This window comes from Mesocricetus auratus, unplaced genomic scaffold (genome assembly GCF_017639785.1).
Source record: "Mesocricetus auratus isolate SY011 unplaced genomic scaffold, BCM_Maur_2.0 Super-Scaffold_100010, whole genome shotgun sequence".
Classification (NCBI taxonomy): Eukaryota; Metazoa; Chordata; class Mammalia; order Rodentia; family Cricetidae; genus Mesocricetus; species Mesocricetus auratus.
The window spans coordinates 81,133,530-81,148,679 of record NW_024429194.1 but is presented as its reverse complement, the minus strand read 5'-3'; the positions used below and the strand labels follow the sequence as shown (position 1 = coordinate 81,148,679).

The following is a 15,150-nucleotide window of genomic DNA, read 5'->3' as shown; positions in this document are numbered from 1 at the left end:
GGTTTCCCACTCTGTGCAAACACTTGACTATCCCCCTTTGTTTGTGCTATTCATTTGGCATATGTAGGATATATAGTTTAAAGGGAAAAAGATAAACTTAGTCTGAAATAACTATAAATTCCAATTGAGTCCTTGATACGGTTTCCTCATGAAGCTTCAGTAAATTAATAATAGATCAACCAAAAATAGCTTCTGGGCTAGAAGTACGTTCAGTATGATTTTCTGATAGAATGGCAAGTGGTTGTTTTGTGGTGTGAGATGAGCACGGAAGCACTGCTCTTCGTTTAGCTGCACGGAGGCACGTGGAGGAAGCTGTGACATTATTAATCACTATATTCGGTTATGATTGATGGGCTTTTCTGCGGGGAGGAAGAAGTGCCTCAGATACAATCTGTCCCAACAGCTCTGCGATATGCTAATATTTTCTTCAGATGAAAGAGGAGATGTGTTCAAATACCTGCCGTAGCAGGCGATTAATACTGAGAGCTCCAGAGGGGCCAAGGAAGCAGGAGCTGCAGGATGGGCCTGGGTAAGCCGGGGCCAGAAGCCTGTAGGTTTAGCATAATGATCTCAGATGCAGCTTGACATGGCTTTCGTGTGTGTGTGTGTGTGTGTGTGTGTGTGTGCGCGTGCGTGCGCGCGTGAGTGTATGCGTGTGTGTGCGTGCGCGCGTGAGTGCATATGCGTGTGTGCAAGTGTGTGTGTGTGTGTGAGAACCCTGTAGGTTTAGCATAATGATCTCAGATGCAGCTTGACATGGCTCTCGTGTGTGTGTGTGTGTGTGTGTGTGTGTGTGTGTGTGTGTGTGTGTATTATGTGTTCATGAGGAACTGGAATGCATGCAGGTATGTGGATGTGGACACAGAATCTAGGGATCCTTCCTCAGGAACCAATCATGGTTTTTTGAGACAGATCTCTCCCTGGGACCTGGTGCTCATAAATAGGCTAGGATGGTTGGCCAGTAAGTGCAGTGACAAACCTTCACCTGCCCAGCACTGGGATTACAAGCATATGTTACAACAATCAGCTTTCTTAAGTGGATGCTGGGGGTTGAACACAGGTCCTCATGCTTGCAAGGCAATCACTTCACTAGATGAGCCATCTCTCCAGTCCTAACTATAGCTCTGCAAGTGCCTTTTTAAAATAAAGCTCACCTGTCTAGGAAAGACAACCTACCACTCACTCTTGTGTCTTCTCCACTGGGGCAGCACAGAGCAAGCAGGCAGCTCTCTTGAGTGATTCACCAATTACTTCTGAATGATGCAGTCTGCACCCTACCGTTCCGAGGCACCATGGTGATCCCATCAATGCTAGGTGGGATCACTCAGTGTCCAATAGACACGCTACTCATCACAGCTGACTGGGTCGACCAGATGTTCCAGCATCACAAGTGTCAACGCCCTGAAGCCCTTCCTCCTTTTGAGAGTTTCTTTAACTTGGAGAACCACACAATGCGAATAGTCTGGGCCTTTGTCAGTTTCTCCTTTTGTGCCTCCCTAACCGAATGACATATGCCTGAATTCCAGTCTCTGGTTCAGAACTGCTTTTGGGTGTGGCGGGTTGAGAAGGGTCTGGAGGCCTAGGCATTCTCATTGTGAGCCACATTCCTGTGCAAGGCAGAACCACTTGGGGCTCCTTACTCATCCTCTGTACATGGCTATTAGTGCTCCCCATCCAGGGGACGGGGTGATGTTTTCTTCCGTTATCAGCCTCGTCCATTCCTACTGCACCTTATGTGGGAGTCCACAAATGCAAAACAGGGCAAAGACCGATGTCACTAGCCTGATCATGCACTGACATTTCACTTTAGTCCCTTTTTGTCCAGCTGGAGTCCTAGCCTCAAAAAAACGTGAACTGGCTAAGTCTGAGGCCTTGGACGTATCCAGCACCATACAATGGAAGACACAAGGTAGACAAGGGCAAGGACATGGGCAACAAGGGTAGGAGGGACGTGAAAGGGCGGGGCGCCGGAGAAAGTGACCTCATGGTCAGAACAGCTTTGTTTACAACTCTGGTAGAGACAACAGAGGCTGCTCTCAGATGAAGAGTGACCCTGGCTATGGGAACTGTTTGCTGAATGCATAAATCAGCCACAGCACCTTTCCTGAGAGAGCAGACAGCAGGCTAGCTCAAGACGATAGCAGAGAGGCTAAGGCTGGGCCTTCACCCACCCATAGCTATGTACGTATGGCCTGGCTGCTCACTCATTCCTCAGTCTCCCCCATGTTAGTCTGCGATGATGACAGTGGTCCTGCCTTGTGAGAATCTCTGGAAACAGGTTCAATACAGTGAAGCTCCTAGAAGAAACCTAGTGAGCACTCAACACACTGCTGCTGTGACCAGAGCTGGCAAAAGTCACACGCTGATGAGTGTCCAGCAGAAAACCAACAGCTGGGTGCCTTCCCCAATCCATCTCCTCTCCTCCTGCCGTCCTGCTCTCTGCTGCTGGTTTTTCCGGGAAGGCCACCTGGCTCACAGGATGCAACCCAGCAACCCATTCGAGGGCACACAGAGCTGGTTCAGGGTGCTGGTGAGGACCCGTTCCTTCCCAGGCCAAGGGTGGAGGTGGGTGAGGGGCACACCCCAGCTGTCCTGATTTCTTTTCTGTTGTTGTGATAAAATGCCCTGGCCAAAGCTACTTAAGGAAGAAAGGTTCTGTTAGTTCATAATCCCAGGTCGCAGTCCATCATTTCAGGGATGTTGAGGCAGGAACTCAAGAAGCTGGTCCTACCACATCCACAGTCAAGAGCAAAGAGATGAGCCACATCCTCGCTTGATGCTCATGCTTGCCTAGCTTTCTTCGCTCTTACCCAGTTCAGGACCCAGGCTCACAGAATGCTGCTGCCTACATTCTGGGTGGCTCTTTCCAGATTAACAATCGAGACCATGCCTGACAGATATGCCCACCGGCCAACTGATCTAGATAATTCCTCAGTAAGATTCTTGTCCCGTGTGACTCCAGATTGTGGCAAGATGTGGTTTAAAACTAACCAGCATACCTTCATTTAGGGCAACTTGGTGGAAGAATGGGGGAAATGACTCCAAAGTGTCCTGTGTCACGCCTGAGGAGGGAAAGCTCATGAAGATCTGAGAGAAAAGGCTGGCTAGGCCGGGCGTTGGTGGCCCACGCCTTTAATCCCAGCACTCGGGAGGCAGAGGCAGGAGGATCTCTGTGAGTTTGAGGCCGGGCTGGGCCGACAGCCTCCAAAACAATACAGAGAAACCCTGTCTCGTAAAAATAAAAACAAAAACAAACAAACAAACAAAAAGGCTGGCCAGTCTCGAGTCAGTTCCCTCTCCTCCCCTTCCTTTGCCTTCCCTCTCTCTTCCATCCTCTCTCCCCAGCTAGTGAAGCAGACAGAGGCCTCACCTGGTCCCCACCTGGAAGAATATTACTCCTCATCTGGCCCTCACCTGGAAGAATATTACTCTTCTGTGTGGCAAAGAAGGCGCCACCTAGTGTCAGGTTAGGGGTTTGGCAGGGAGAGCCTGCCTCGCTAGTCATCAGGGGCAGGGAACACCCACCCATCCATTGAGCAGCTTGTGCGGGGTCTCCACTTACGGTACAGTGCCATGGTGAATCCCACCATGAAAATAGGAAACCAGGGCAACGAAAAGCTTGGCCAAGGCCCACATGCCCAGGAAACAACCAGGGTGCCTATAACTCTCTGGACCCCACTGTCCCTAGTTTTCAGAAACAGAAAAGCTGAACACTAGAGTGATACAGTAGAGGCCCAGGAACACACAGCCAAAGGGCTTCTTTGTGACCACAGTGCAGGCCAGGGCCAAGACAGTGAGTGTGTGAGGTCCAGGCAGGATTCGGGGAGAGTGGAAGGAACCTGCATGTAGACTAAATTTAAGCCAAGATTAGGTAGGCTCTTCTGAGAATGCCCTTGACTGACAACAGTGAGTTCCATGGAAGTGGTACCTTTCTACCCACACAGCAAAGTCACTGAATGGAGCCTGGGCCTGGGAACCATCCGGCCCAGGCTATGCTCTAGCTGACAGATGAAGGCCAAGACTCCAATGCCCAGGGGTTCACTGGATAATGAGGGTGACCACAAATACATTGGAAAGTCTGAGTCAGAAAGGCAGAGGTTGATAAGCCAGCTGTCACTATGGAAAAATGAGGGGATATGCCAGTGCTGGGGTCCAGCTAATCTGCCCAGTTATCATGCTCTGCTTTCAAAAGGCTATTCATATGCACACGAGTAAACCTGACCTCCAAATTCAGCTTTCTTTCATTCCAAACTAACTCTCTCCCAGCCCTGGAAGGAAGGCACAGAAAGCACCTAGCTTCACTAACCCCATAGCTGCCACCTTAGCCTCCAGCATCATCATGTAACCACTACCAGGACCCAGGGAACCGGAAAAGGAGTGAGGGGTGGGCAGCCAGGTCTGCTCAGTGGGATGGTCCTGTGTGAAGTGCATGGCAGAAGAGATGTTTTATGAGGTTTTCGGGGGCTCTGCCTCCCCTCAGAAAGAAGCTGTAGCTAGCAGCCAGGCTCTACTCCAAGCTGCCTGGCTTCCTCGTGGATGGTTTTAGTCACATATACACCCTTCGTGGTGGGCACTGTTGTCTTCACTAACACATGAATAAACTCAGTAAGAAGGAATTGGCCTGAGGCCACCTGACAGCACCCTAAGAGAGGGCATGGTGGGGTCTGAGGTTAGCTTTGGTGGGCACAGTCAGGGCTGTAGACAGAGCTGGAGCTGCAGCTTGCACTGGTGAAAACACCTGGCCAAGGAGCCCCCCATGCCGGCTGCATGGAGTACGCTGCTGGGCCACCCTCTCATGAACCGGTAGTAGCTTAGACTCACTCTCCGGCAGATTCCACGGGAAGAAGCTGGGCTGAAAAAAAGGCCTTAAATCAAAGACTGGAGAGTGGGGATGCCCTTTTCAGATGTGAGCACAGGATGGCAAGGGCTTTGCTGGTGATAGTTACAATACCCATCCATGTCCACTCACTGAGAACTCTCTGTAACATCTCCTATGCATCCAGGACCATTCCAAACAGCTGGTTTTCCCAGGAGTGTCCTGTATGAATACACCTTATGCAGAGACAAAGACACGACCAGAGCAATTACTGCTAGTACCGAGAGTTTCTACAGAATAACCTATTGGCTACACGGGAGTCAGGACCAGGGCTCCAACTCATACTGCCTTGTGTCTCTGATTCTTCTGGTGTACATGGGACAGGACGAAGAGAGCTGGAAGCAAACATTTTGTGGCCCTCTTGGTTATTTTTGAGTTTGAAATGTATGGAAGTCTCAGAAGAGTTCAAAAAAGAAAGAAAATGCATCCAATTTTAAACCAACATATTGAATCTAGTAATTTAAGCCATGATTCTCAAACTGTTCGCAGAAATGACAGGCTCTGGTGCATTTTAAAAAGACATCTCAGTTCCAAGCCCGGTATGGCATCCCCACCCCCACTCAGCCATGCAGAGACCTAACCAAGTGGCAGAGCCATCAAATCTCATTTAACACACACAGTAGCTCCCGGGGCTAAGTGACTCCTTGCTGTAATACCTCTCGCTTGGCGCTGGACTGGCTACGTCTCCGCACTGCTCAGGACTGGCATTTACTGCTCAGGAGCAGTTGTTTCCTCACGCTGATGAGAAACCCGCTCAAGTCTGACACAGAAACAGGACAGGCAGCTGCTGGTACATGTCCCAAGTTAACACAGAAGCCAACGTCATCGTCAGGAGCTCCAGAGCGGCAGGCAGGGCACCAGGGCTCATGCCTTCATTCACAGAGCTCACAGGACCAGGAGCCCACACTAGGGTCACCCGCCTGGGCTGGCGGGGTGGGGAGGAAAGCATCTTTTTAAGTCCCTATTACCTTTTCGATGAGTTGGGCTTCAAACTCTTTGATTGTCCGGCTGTAGTCTATCTCGTTCCCATTTCCCCTTGAAAGTAAAATAAAAACAATTTTTGTTAACATTTCCACCACCACCAACAGATGTTGACACTGGTCCTGCACAGTGATGTGTCAAAGCCTTTCTGAATCACCTCTTGTAAAGTGCTAAGTGTTTTTCAGGACTGTGAGCTGCATTTTCCTTATCAATGAAAACAAATGCAGTATTTGCTAGTCTTCAGGGAGTGTGGGCACTTGACAGGCACCAAGCCTCACTTCACTGAAGCCCACAGCACTGTTCTGGGCCAGTGGTCATCCAATACACAGGCTCAGTGGGACCCTGCTCCCAGCCTCTAAGACGTTGCACTCCATACTGACTATGGTGAACTCCAGGTTCTACCTGACACCGGAAACCTCTTGGTAAAGGACTTCTGAGCCACTGCGAGCCTGTGTTACCCACTTGGCTCTGCCTGTTCTTCCTCCCAGATCTCCTGAGGTTTGCAGGGTCTGTGTGGCTGCCAAGCCTTGGAGCTTTCTTTAAGGCTGGTGGGTTTGGGTGCTAAGCAGGGAAAAGGAGAGGCAAAGTGTGGGCTCCTCTCCTTCATGTCCCTTCTCCATCACCTCCCACACAGCCAGACCAGGCTGGAGTGGTGAGCAGGACACCATCCCCACCAGAGGCAGCAACAGATGGAAAGTAAGTTGAGTGATGATCGACACCAGGGAGAGAATAATGGTGAATGAGGAGGGGGAGCTGGAGGCAGGGCAGTGGGTGGTAATCTTGGGGCAAAGGTAACATGAGGCCTCTGCTCCGGTGCTGTGTCAATAGAGACCCTTGAACTAAAGGACAGTGCATGGCTCCAGGCCACACAAAGGGGACAGGCAATGGCAGGCAGCCCCAGGGGCAGGCGCTCAGCACACAAGAGCCAGCATTAAGTGGCTGGAGCTGAATGAATGGATCAGAGATACACGAGGGAAGTTCAGAGACAGAGAGGTAGTTTGAGTCATAAGAAGGAATCTGGGCTTCTAACTAGGGAGCATGAAGTCCTTGGAGCAGCCCACTTCACTTTATGTATGTGAGAAGAAGCTGGTGCTCAGAGCAGGTCGGTTCTGTGCCCAAGTTATAGACAGGACTGGTCAGCAATCCAACTCTGTGTTAACATAAGCTTCTTACTGCTGTTTGAGGGACATATCAGCCAATACAAAACACTGCTCACAGCATAGGCTTTAAAATGAGCATAGAATAGCACAACCTTTTCAATCCTTGAACTTTTCACCTTTCTGTGTGCCTAGGCCTATATTTTCTCTAGCTGGAACTACAATCTTTGTCCTTTAAGCAAAATGTTTACAATAATTAAATGTTTAAGTGTAATAACATACATTTCCTGTAACCAGCAGTTACTCCGACTCTCTGTAGGGAGAGTCTTTCCATCTTTTTTCTTCAACTCTTTTTATCCTTGTACCGAAGGCATCTTCATTTTTAAAAGACAACAGCTAGGTCTACCAGTCTGCAGTCTCTACCTTTTAACTGAAAATTTAGCCCCTTTACAGAGTACAAAATGCACACATGGGTTTGGGGCTGTTAATCGGCTTTATGTTCCTGATTTCTACCACTTGTTCTAGATTTTTCTCCGTTTCTTTTTCTCCCTGGCTGAAAGCTAACGTTTATTTCTGTTATCTGTCAGCTGCCCTAACAATGTGCAGATATGACACTTCTGCGTGTGATGTTTATGCTCCTAGCCTCTCATTAGAAACAGCTGGGGCTCAGGCTCAGCGGACTCCAACTCCGTCCATCCACAGAAATGCTGTGACCATTTGCACAGCCAATCACGTTTCTACTTCCTCAGTTTCACGAAGTTAGCCGTTTTCTGCTCCTAAGATCTCAGGCCTTCGACCCTCGTCATTTTTCTTTTGCCTCTTCTAAACTGGTGAGTGAGCATCTCAGATCGGCTGTCAGTTTCCACAAATGAAATTTAAAATGTCTTTATTGGCCCCAAATTTTTATTTTGTAGCATGTTTCCCACCCCCCTGGCTTCAGCTCCTATTCTCCTTCCTCAGTCCCCAGTGTGGGCTCCACCACACCTTCCCAGACTCAACTGGCCTTGGAGGCGTTCAAATTCAGGATACAGCCTTAATCAGGCTTCCTTTTTTCTCCACGCCGGCCCCTCTCCTGATGATCTGATGGCTAGTCTCTTTGTGACAAGGGGCCTATCTCCCATGCAGCCCTACTCTCGGCTCACAGCCTTTGTTCTTCAGCTCCTCTGTGGCACGGCTACCTGCCTGGAAACCAGCTATCCATCTGCTCTTTGAATCCACGCTCTGCTCCATTTGAATCCCAGTAGCCAGCCTGGGGCGGCAGCACCACACCACAAGGCCTGTTCTCTGGTAGGGAATTCAGCTTCAACATAATGATCCCGCTCCAGAAACTTCTTCAGAACTCTGTGGTGGGTCTTCAAAGGTAGAGCCCAGAATGCTTTTGCAATCTCCCTGAGATCTGTGTGGTGTTATACATGGAAGACCATTACAGTTCATCCAGTCAGCACGGTGCCAATGCCATGTGGATCTGTCACAGAGGGCCTGTACGGCCTGTATATAAAGGTGTCCCATGTGCCCACCAGAAGCAAATGACAGTGGTTACACTGGTTCATTCTGGCTGGGCATGTAGCTCAGTGTAGAGCTTGCCTAGCATGGGCAAGACTCTGGCTGGTCCCCCTGAATACCACCATCCCAGAAACACACCAGGTTGACAGTCTACTCCAAAAAGTCTACACACAAAATGATATCTTACTTTTGGTTTTTCTAGCTTCTTGGTTTTTTTTTCTTAAACAAAGAATATTCAAAACAGGATATGGTACACCCCATAATATTATCCCACAAATGGGCTGGGGTTAGATCAAGAGCATAGCCATGGACAGGGAGTCTGTAAAGCAACTGGTCAATGTTCTGATGATCGTAGAAAGTAGCTTAGTCTATGACTTATTCAACACCCAACAGAGCACCGCGGCCTCCCAGGAACAGACTATATGTGGTATGTTTCTAGTGCTGTGACAGGACACCCAAGACTGCGCAGTTTATAATGAAAAGAGTCACCTGGGCTCAGGGGGAGGGAGCTGGTTAAAGAACTGCAAGGTCCAAGCTCAGGGTCTCTAGTGAGAGCCCACACTCCTTCAGCTGGAGGCAGAAAGAGGAAGAGCAGGCTCCTGTGGAAGGGCGGGCGTGTATGGAAGGGCAGGCGTGTGTGGAAGAGAGGGAGGGCGCGTGTGGAAAAGAGATCCACTATTGTGAAAACAACACACCCTTTCCCTCGGGTTCTTACCCCCAAAACCAAACGTTTTCCATCAGGCCCCACTCCCAGCAACACGAATCAAGAAATTAAGGCAAACGTGAATTTCTGGGGACTCACTCTAGCCACAGAGAGTGGCTGGTATCTGTCACTGCAGCTAGAGCTATTTCGCTGGTGAGTTTTTTAAAAATGCTATTTAAAGAAAGTAAAGTCATATATTTTGTTCTCATGGGCTGGGAGTACAGCTCCTTGGAAAAAGCACTTACCTAGCATGTGTGAGGTCTCTGGGCTCAACCCTTTATCACCACAAAAAGAAAAAAATAAAGAACCACTGAACCATTTTAAATACATAGTTCAGTAGTGTTCAGCACATTCAAGATGCTGTGAGGAAGTCTTAAGGGCCACAGTTTCCCATCACCCCTTCCTCCTACTGCAATGATGCTTGTGCCTGAGCTGCAGGGGTGGAGGGGGAGGTGACTCTATAAGGGCAATACTGAAAGATGCTAACTGTACAGAATCAGACTTGTTTTTATTTATGTGTGTAAGTGTGTATCTGTGTGTGGTTATGTGCACACGAGTGCAGTGCCCATGGAGGCCAGAAGTGGGCACTGGATCCCCAGAACCAGAGTTATAGTCAGTTGTGAGCTGCCTGATATGGGTGTTGGGAACTGAATTCAGGTCCTCTGGAAGAGAAGCAAGGACTTTTAAACTACCGAGTCATCTCTCCAGCCCCCAAACTGAATTACTTAATTATTTGCATAGCTCCATAGAAAATGAGGTTTATTCACACAGTCAGATAAGCCGTGAGTAATTTTCTTACTAAAACAGTATTTCCTAAGTCACAAACTGGGACCCAATGTATTCCTGCTGACAGAGCCATTGAAGGTTGTATGTCAGCCCTCACAGGCTACAATGAGCCAGTGAGCCCTATATTTATGCTAACACTGTGAAGCACAGAGGTGCTCTTATAAAACCTTAGCATCCTGTTTTCCTCCAGCCAACAAATCACTTTCTGATGAATAGCACAGAAATATACAAAAACAACAAATTTCAAATCTAGAATCTTAGTGTTTTACTTCAAAATTATAACCTGTTATTTCCAGATCTAAAGTACATTGGACACAGGATATTTTAAACCTAACTTTATGCTCATGTTCTAGTACAGCCTCATTCTTCTTTCTAAATAAAATTTTGATTGGTGATTAATCCATTAAATATTATGTGGACAAGCTCTCCAATGCACTTTCCATGTAGACACAGACGTGGGTCAAGATGGTGCTGCAAACCTGCAAACCCAGCACTTGGGAGACTGAGGCAGGGGGATCATGATTCAAGACCCACATGGGATATACAGCAAGTCTCAGTCTCAGAGAAGATAAAGAAAAACACAGATATGGATGTGTGACTAAGACTGGCTCTAATGGCTTGGTACTCTGATCATTTGATCTTATCAAGTGTCAAATGTTAATATGACTAAAGAAACCCACTTACCTCTTTATAACATTTATATTTAGATCAATTCCACCGAACCTGGACAGGAATTCGAGGTACGGCACGTTACCCGAGCTGGTGAGCGGGATCTACAGTCAGACAAGAAGCGTGACAATGTGTTAGCGAATTTAGCCTCTGGCCACAGACAGCACAGCAGGCTTCTGCGTCACACAATGGTATAATGTCGAAGCTGCTGAGGGAACAGACACTCTAGGAAAAATCTGTGAGTCCTTCCAGGAGTCAGAACTGACACACGCCCTCAGAAAGCAAAGAACGACGTAGTCTGTGCTCAAGGAGAAGCCAACATGTCTTTATAACCTTATCAAACATCTGACCTGACACCCACCTATCATCCAACAGAGTCCACACAAATGTATCCCATGTGTTATGTGTACTAGAAGCTGAGGGCAGAGCAGAGACATCCATCTAGTTTCAAGAGAGAAGTTGTCACTGTCAAGAGTTATTTTTCTAATAAATTTCTATTATAATTATTCAGTTGTTGGGGAAGGGTGTGCATGCCACAGTGTAGGAGTGGGGGTCAGAGGGTTGCTTGAAGAAGTAGATCTCCTCTTCTACCATATGGGGTCCTGGGACTGACCTCAGGTTGTTAGGATTTTTGGCAAGCATCTTTACCGACTGAGCCACCACACTGGCCAAAGAGTTCCCATCAAAATTCCAGTGACATTTTTCACAGGAAAAACAAACAACCCTACAATTCATGTGGAAACACAAAGATCCCAAATTACACTACAAAGCCATGGTAACAAAACTAGGGTGCTGACATAAACACAGATGCCCACCAATAGAATAGATTGAAGGACCCTGAAGGAAGCTACACGCTCCAGCCACCTACTTCTCAATGAAGGGGCAGGAGCACACACAGGAGAGAAGTCAGCCTCTTCAACTCATGGTGCTGAAACACTGGACACTCAGAGACTGAAGACCAAACTCACCCAGACTCACCCTGCCCCTCAAAAATAATGCATCGAGGACATTTATGTAGGATTTGAAACACTGAACCCACTGAAGGAAAAATGCAGAGAGATGCTTAAAGATCTAGGCATAGGCAAGGCTTTCTGAAAAGGACCCCATAGCTCAGGAACTCTCTGGACACAATTCAAAGCTCTTCGGCAAACTAAACAATCGCCAGAGTGAAGCAACAGGCACGGGGTACAGGAGAAAAGCTTTGTATCCATAATATATAAAGATCTTGAAAGATTGAATAACAAAAGAACAAATAATCAATAAGCAGGTACTAAGTTGAGGAGATGACTCAGGGGTTAAGAGCATTGGCTGCTCTTTCAGAAAACCCAGGATCAGTTCCTAGTGCCCACAAGATGGCTCACAACCATCTGTGACACCAGTTCTAAGGAACTTGGTGTCCTCTTCTGGCCTCCACAAGCACTGCATACACATGGTACATATACATATGTACAGGCAAACACATACACATACTATAATAAATCTTTTTAAAATATGCATAGTGCACACACACACACACACACACACACACACACACACACACACGCACACACACCCCTGAGATTCCAGGAGAAGAAAATGGAACTTGGATCACAGGCAACTCAAAACAGAGGGTCATATGGATTACTGTGCCATAAATGCTTTTAGTAACATTCTTAAGAAAATGTTTCTAAAGGTTCAGAATTTTCTAATACAAAGTTGAATTTTTAAATGAAGGTAACTATTAAAGAAGGATTATGGATCTAGAATTTAAATGAATGTAAGTATATGATCGATACAAATATTTTATAATAAGTCTAATACAGGTTCACATAATGTACTATCCCTTATACCTAATGATTCCCAAGTCTGCACAACTGAATTGATATTTACTTAGCCTTGAAGTAGCAGCTTCAAAGTCTAGCATGGTTATCTCAGTGTTCCCCCAAAGGATAAATTTCTCTTCCCAATTTAAAACATGTGTAACTAGGAAATGAGGCCAGAGGGATGCTGGCTTATGGAATGCCCCTGGAGAACCTTTTCCCGCAAAGGGCACCTGTGAATTCTACTCCTGGTAGTGTGTATTTCACAGATATGGTGGTAGCAGCCACTTAGAAGATGGTTAAGAACAGGTCACGTGTGTGGCTCCAGATTGGATGGTCTCCATGATAAGATAAAGACCCCATGACCTTGGTCTCCAACTTAGCATACCACAGGGTCAACCCACAACTTAGTTCTCTGGAATCCATGTACTCACAAGACGTTTTTATTTATTAAATGGTCTGTGGCTGGGCTGGGGAGATGGCTCACAGGGTAAAATGCCTGCTGCACCAACAAGAAGACCTGAGATCAGATCCCAGACACCTAAGGAAAGGCTAGGCATGGAAGCATGTACCTGTAACCCCACGCTGACAGGTAAACAGTGGGGCTTGGTGGCCAACCAGTCTAGCCAATCAGTGAGCTCCAGGTTGGGGAGGATGGGGAGGAGTAGTATCAGTACTTAGAGACTCTTCATGGAAACAACGGTGCACAGCAGGCCACAGCAAAGTCTAAGCTGCCCCAACATTAAAGCATCCTGACAGCTTTACAAAAAACATTAGTGCTAAAGGATGTGTAGATGGCTTCTGGAACACTCCACTCTATCTTCCAGGACAAATTACGATGAAAGCTTTCTTGGTTTTATGCCCTTCCAGTTGGGCTACTGACTGATGAACTAGTGTGTCTACTCAGCTCAGGCATCATGCATGAGTTCACCCAGTGACCTTGGTCCCTATCACTGACCATTGTTTTAAAAGTCTCCAGTTTCCAGTAACTTCTTCTAAAAGTGATGTATATGCCATAGTTTCTGTACTCCTCCTGCATAGCTGTTTAGCTTGGGGTGATTGTTAGCACTATCAACTGACATCAGACCATGCTGTAAGGACATAGCAGGGATTTTTTTGTTTATTTATTTTTTTAAGACAGGGTTTCTCTGGGTATCCCTAACTGTCCTGGAACTCGCTCTCAGTTCAAGGCTGGCCTTGAACTCACAGAGATCAGTCTGCCTCCATCTCCCGGGTGCTGGCATTAAAGGCATGAGCCACCACCACCTAGCTAGAGATTATATTTTAATTCTCCATTTGGTATAAAGGGTCTACTCAGTGTTTACAAGGGTAAATGGTCTTCTTAAGTCACAAATGTTCCTATGTGACAGCCACCCCACCCTTAGCAGGTTTCCAAAAGAGTGAGAAACTCTGTCCACACAAACCTTGGTGATTCAATGCTCATGGCAGCAACATCCACAAATGTCAGAGAGCAGAAACAACCTAAAGACCCCCAAAGGCTGGGAAGTTTGGGGCCAGAAGACAGCCATGGAAAGGACTCCAGTGCTGCCCTGGTACAGCCCCGGTGAGCGCTGACCACACTAAGTGAGAGTAGCCTAACATGGTGGCACACACTGGGGTGACTCCATTTGTATGAACTACTCAGCATTGTCAGGTATGATGGTACACTCCTTTTAAAGCCTGCACCTGCGAGTCAGAGCCAGGCAGATATCTGTGAGCTTGGGCCAGCTGCATCTCCACAGTGAGTTCCAGGCCAGCCAGAGTTACACAGTGAGACACAGGGAGGAAAGAAGGAAGGAAGGAAGGAAGGAAGGAAGGAAGGAAGGAAGGAAGGAAGGAAGGAAGGAAGGAAGGAAGGAAGGAAATTAGCATTTGGCATCTCTGGTATCAACGAGGGGATTAGTCACTCCTGGTAGCTAAAAGGGTGGGGGTGGGAGAGACTCCTAATGAGCCTGGGCTCATTAGGTATTCAGGACATATACATTCTATCTTAATTAAGCTGCTATTAAAAATGTAGACAGCAGTGAATCTCTCTCTGTCTCAGGCACTCTGATTCAGCATGTGATGCCCTCTGCTGTCATGTTACTACAGGAAGACCCTGAGAAAATGCCAGGCAGCCTCCAAAACCAAGAGGAGGTCCTGGGGAGAGAAGTCATGTAACAGGAAGTCTGGTCAAGGAAACAGGCTAAGGATGACTGAATCCAGACTTCTCACTCACTGAGCAGGCAGCCACAATCCTGGAAAAGGAGAGGCAAGCCATCCCCAGAGCACTGGGGAAAACTGAAGGCACTGTGGGCATTGTGGGACCCAGAAATGAGGTAATGTAAATGCAGAGAGCCATGTGTCTGAGCAAACGGCTCCTAGAGCTCTGCCCGCCGAGAAGGTTTAGGTGGCAGCCTCCCAACAATATGAGGCGCCCTCTGCCCACTGGCTCCAGGCGTCTTCATCCATCCAGAGTGAGAAGAGCTCTGGAGAGCAGGTGACTCCAGGACTCAGTCAAGGCAGCTACAGAAAAAGTTGGTCTGTCTTAGAAGGCCAACAAGTCCTCAGGAGTAATAGAGTGTGTCCAAGGCTGAGGGAAATACAATAGAGGGGCTCCTGCTGGCTGCACAGGGATAATTTAAACCCCAAAGTGATAAATAATGGATTCATAACCCACTTGCTAGGAGACCTCCAGTCCCTGCAAATATGTAAACAGTGGGTGAACAGATTGAAAGTCAGATGAGAAATGGAATA

General features: G+C 47.5%; 1 protein-coding gene across 6 annotated transcripts in view; it reads right to left on the bottom strand.

The window, feature by feature from the left end:
- Window positions 1-15,150, bottom strand: part of Efcab6 (EF-hand calcium binding domain 6) — a 185,239-nt gene that overhangs the window by 134,876 nt on the left and 35,213 nt on the right. For all 6 annotated transcript variants that reach the window (XM_040754059.1, XM_040754061.1, XM_040754064.1 and 3 more), the window contains 2 exons: window positions 10,631-10,719; window positions 5,845-5,911 (listed from right to left, as the gene is read on the bottom strand). In XM_040754059.1, coding sequence (XP_040609993.1) covers window positions 5,845-5,911; window positions 10,631-10,719 — 156 coding nt within the window. The remainder of the gene's footprint in view (window positions 1-5,844; window positions 5,912-10,630; window positions 10,720-15,150) is intronic.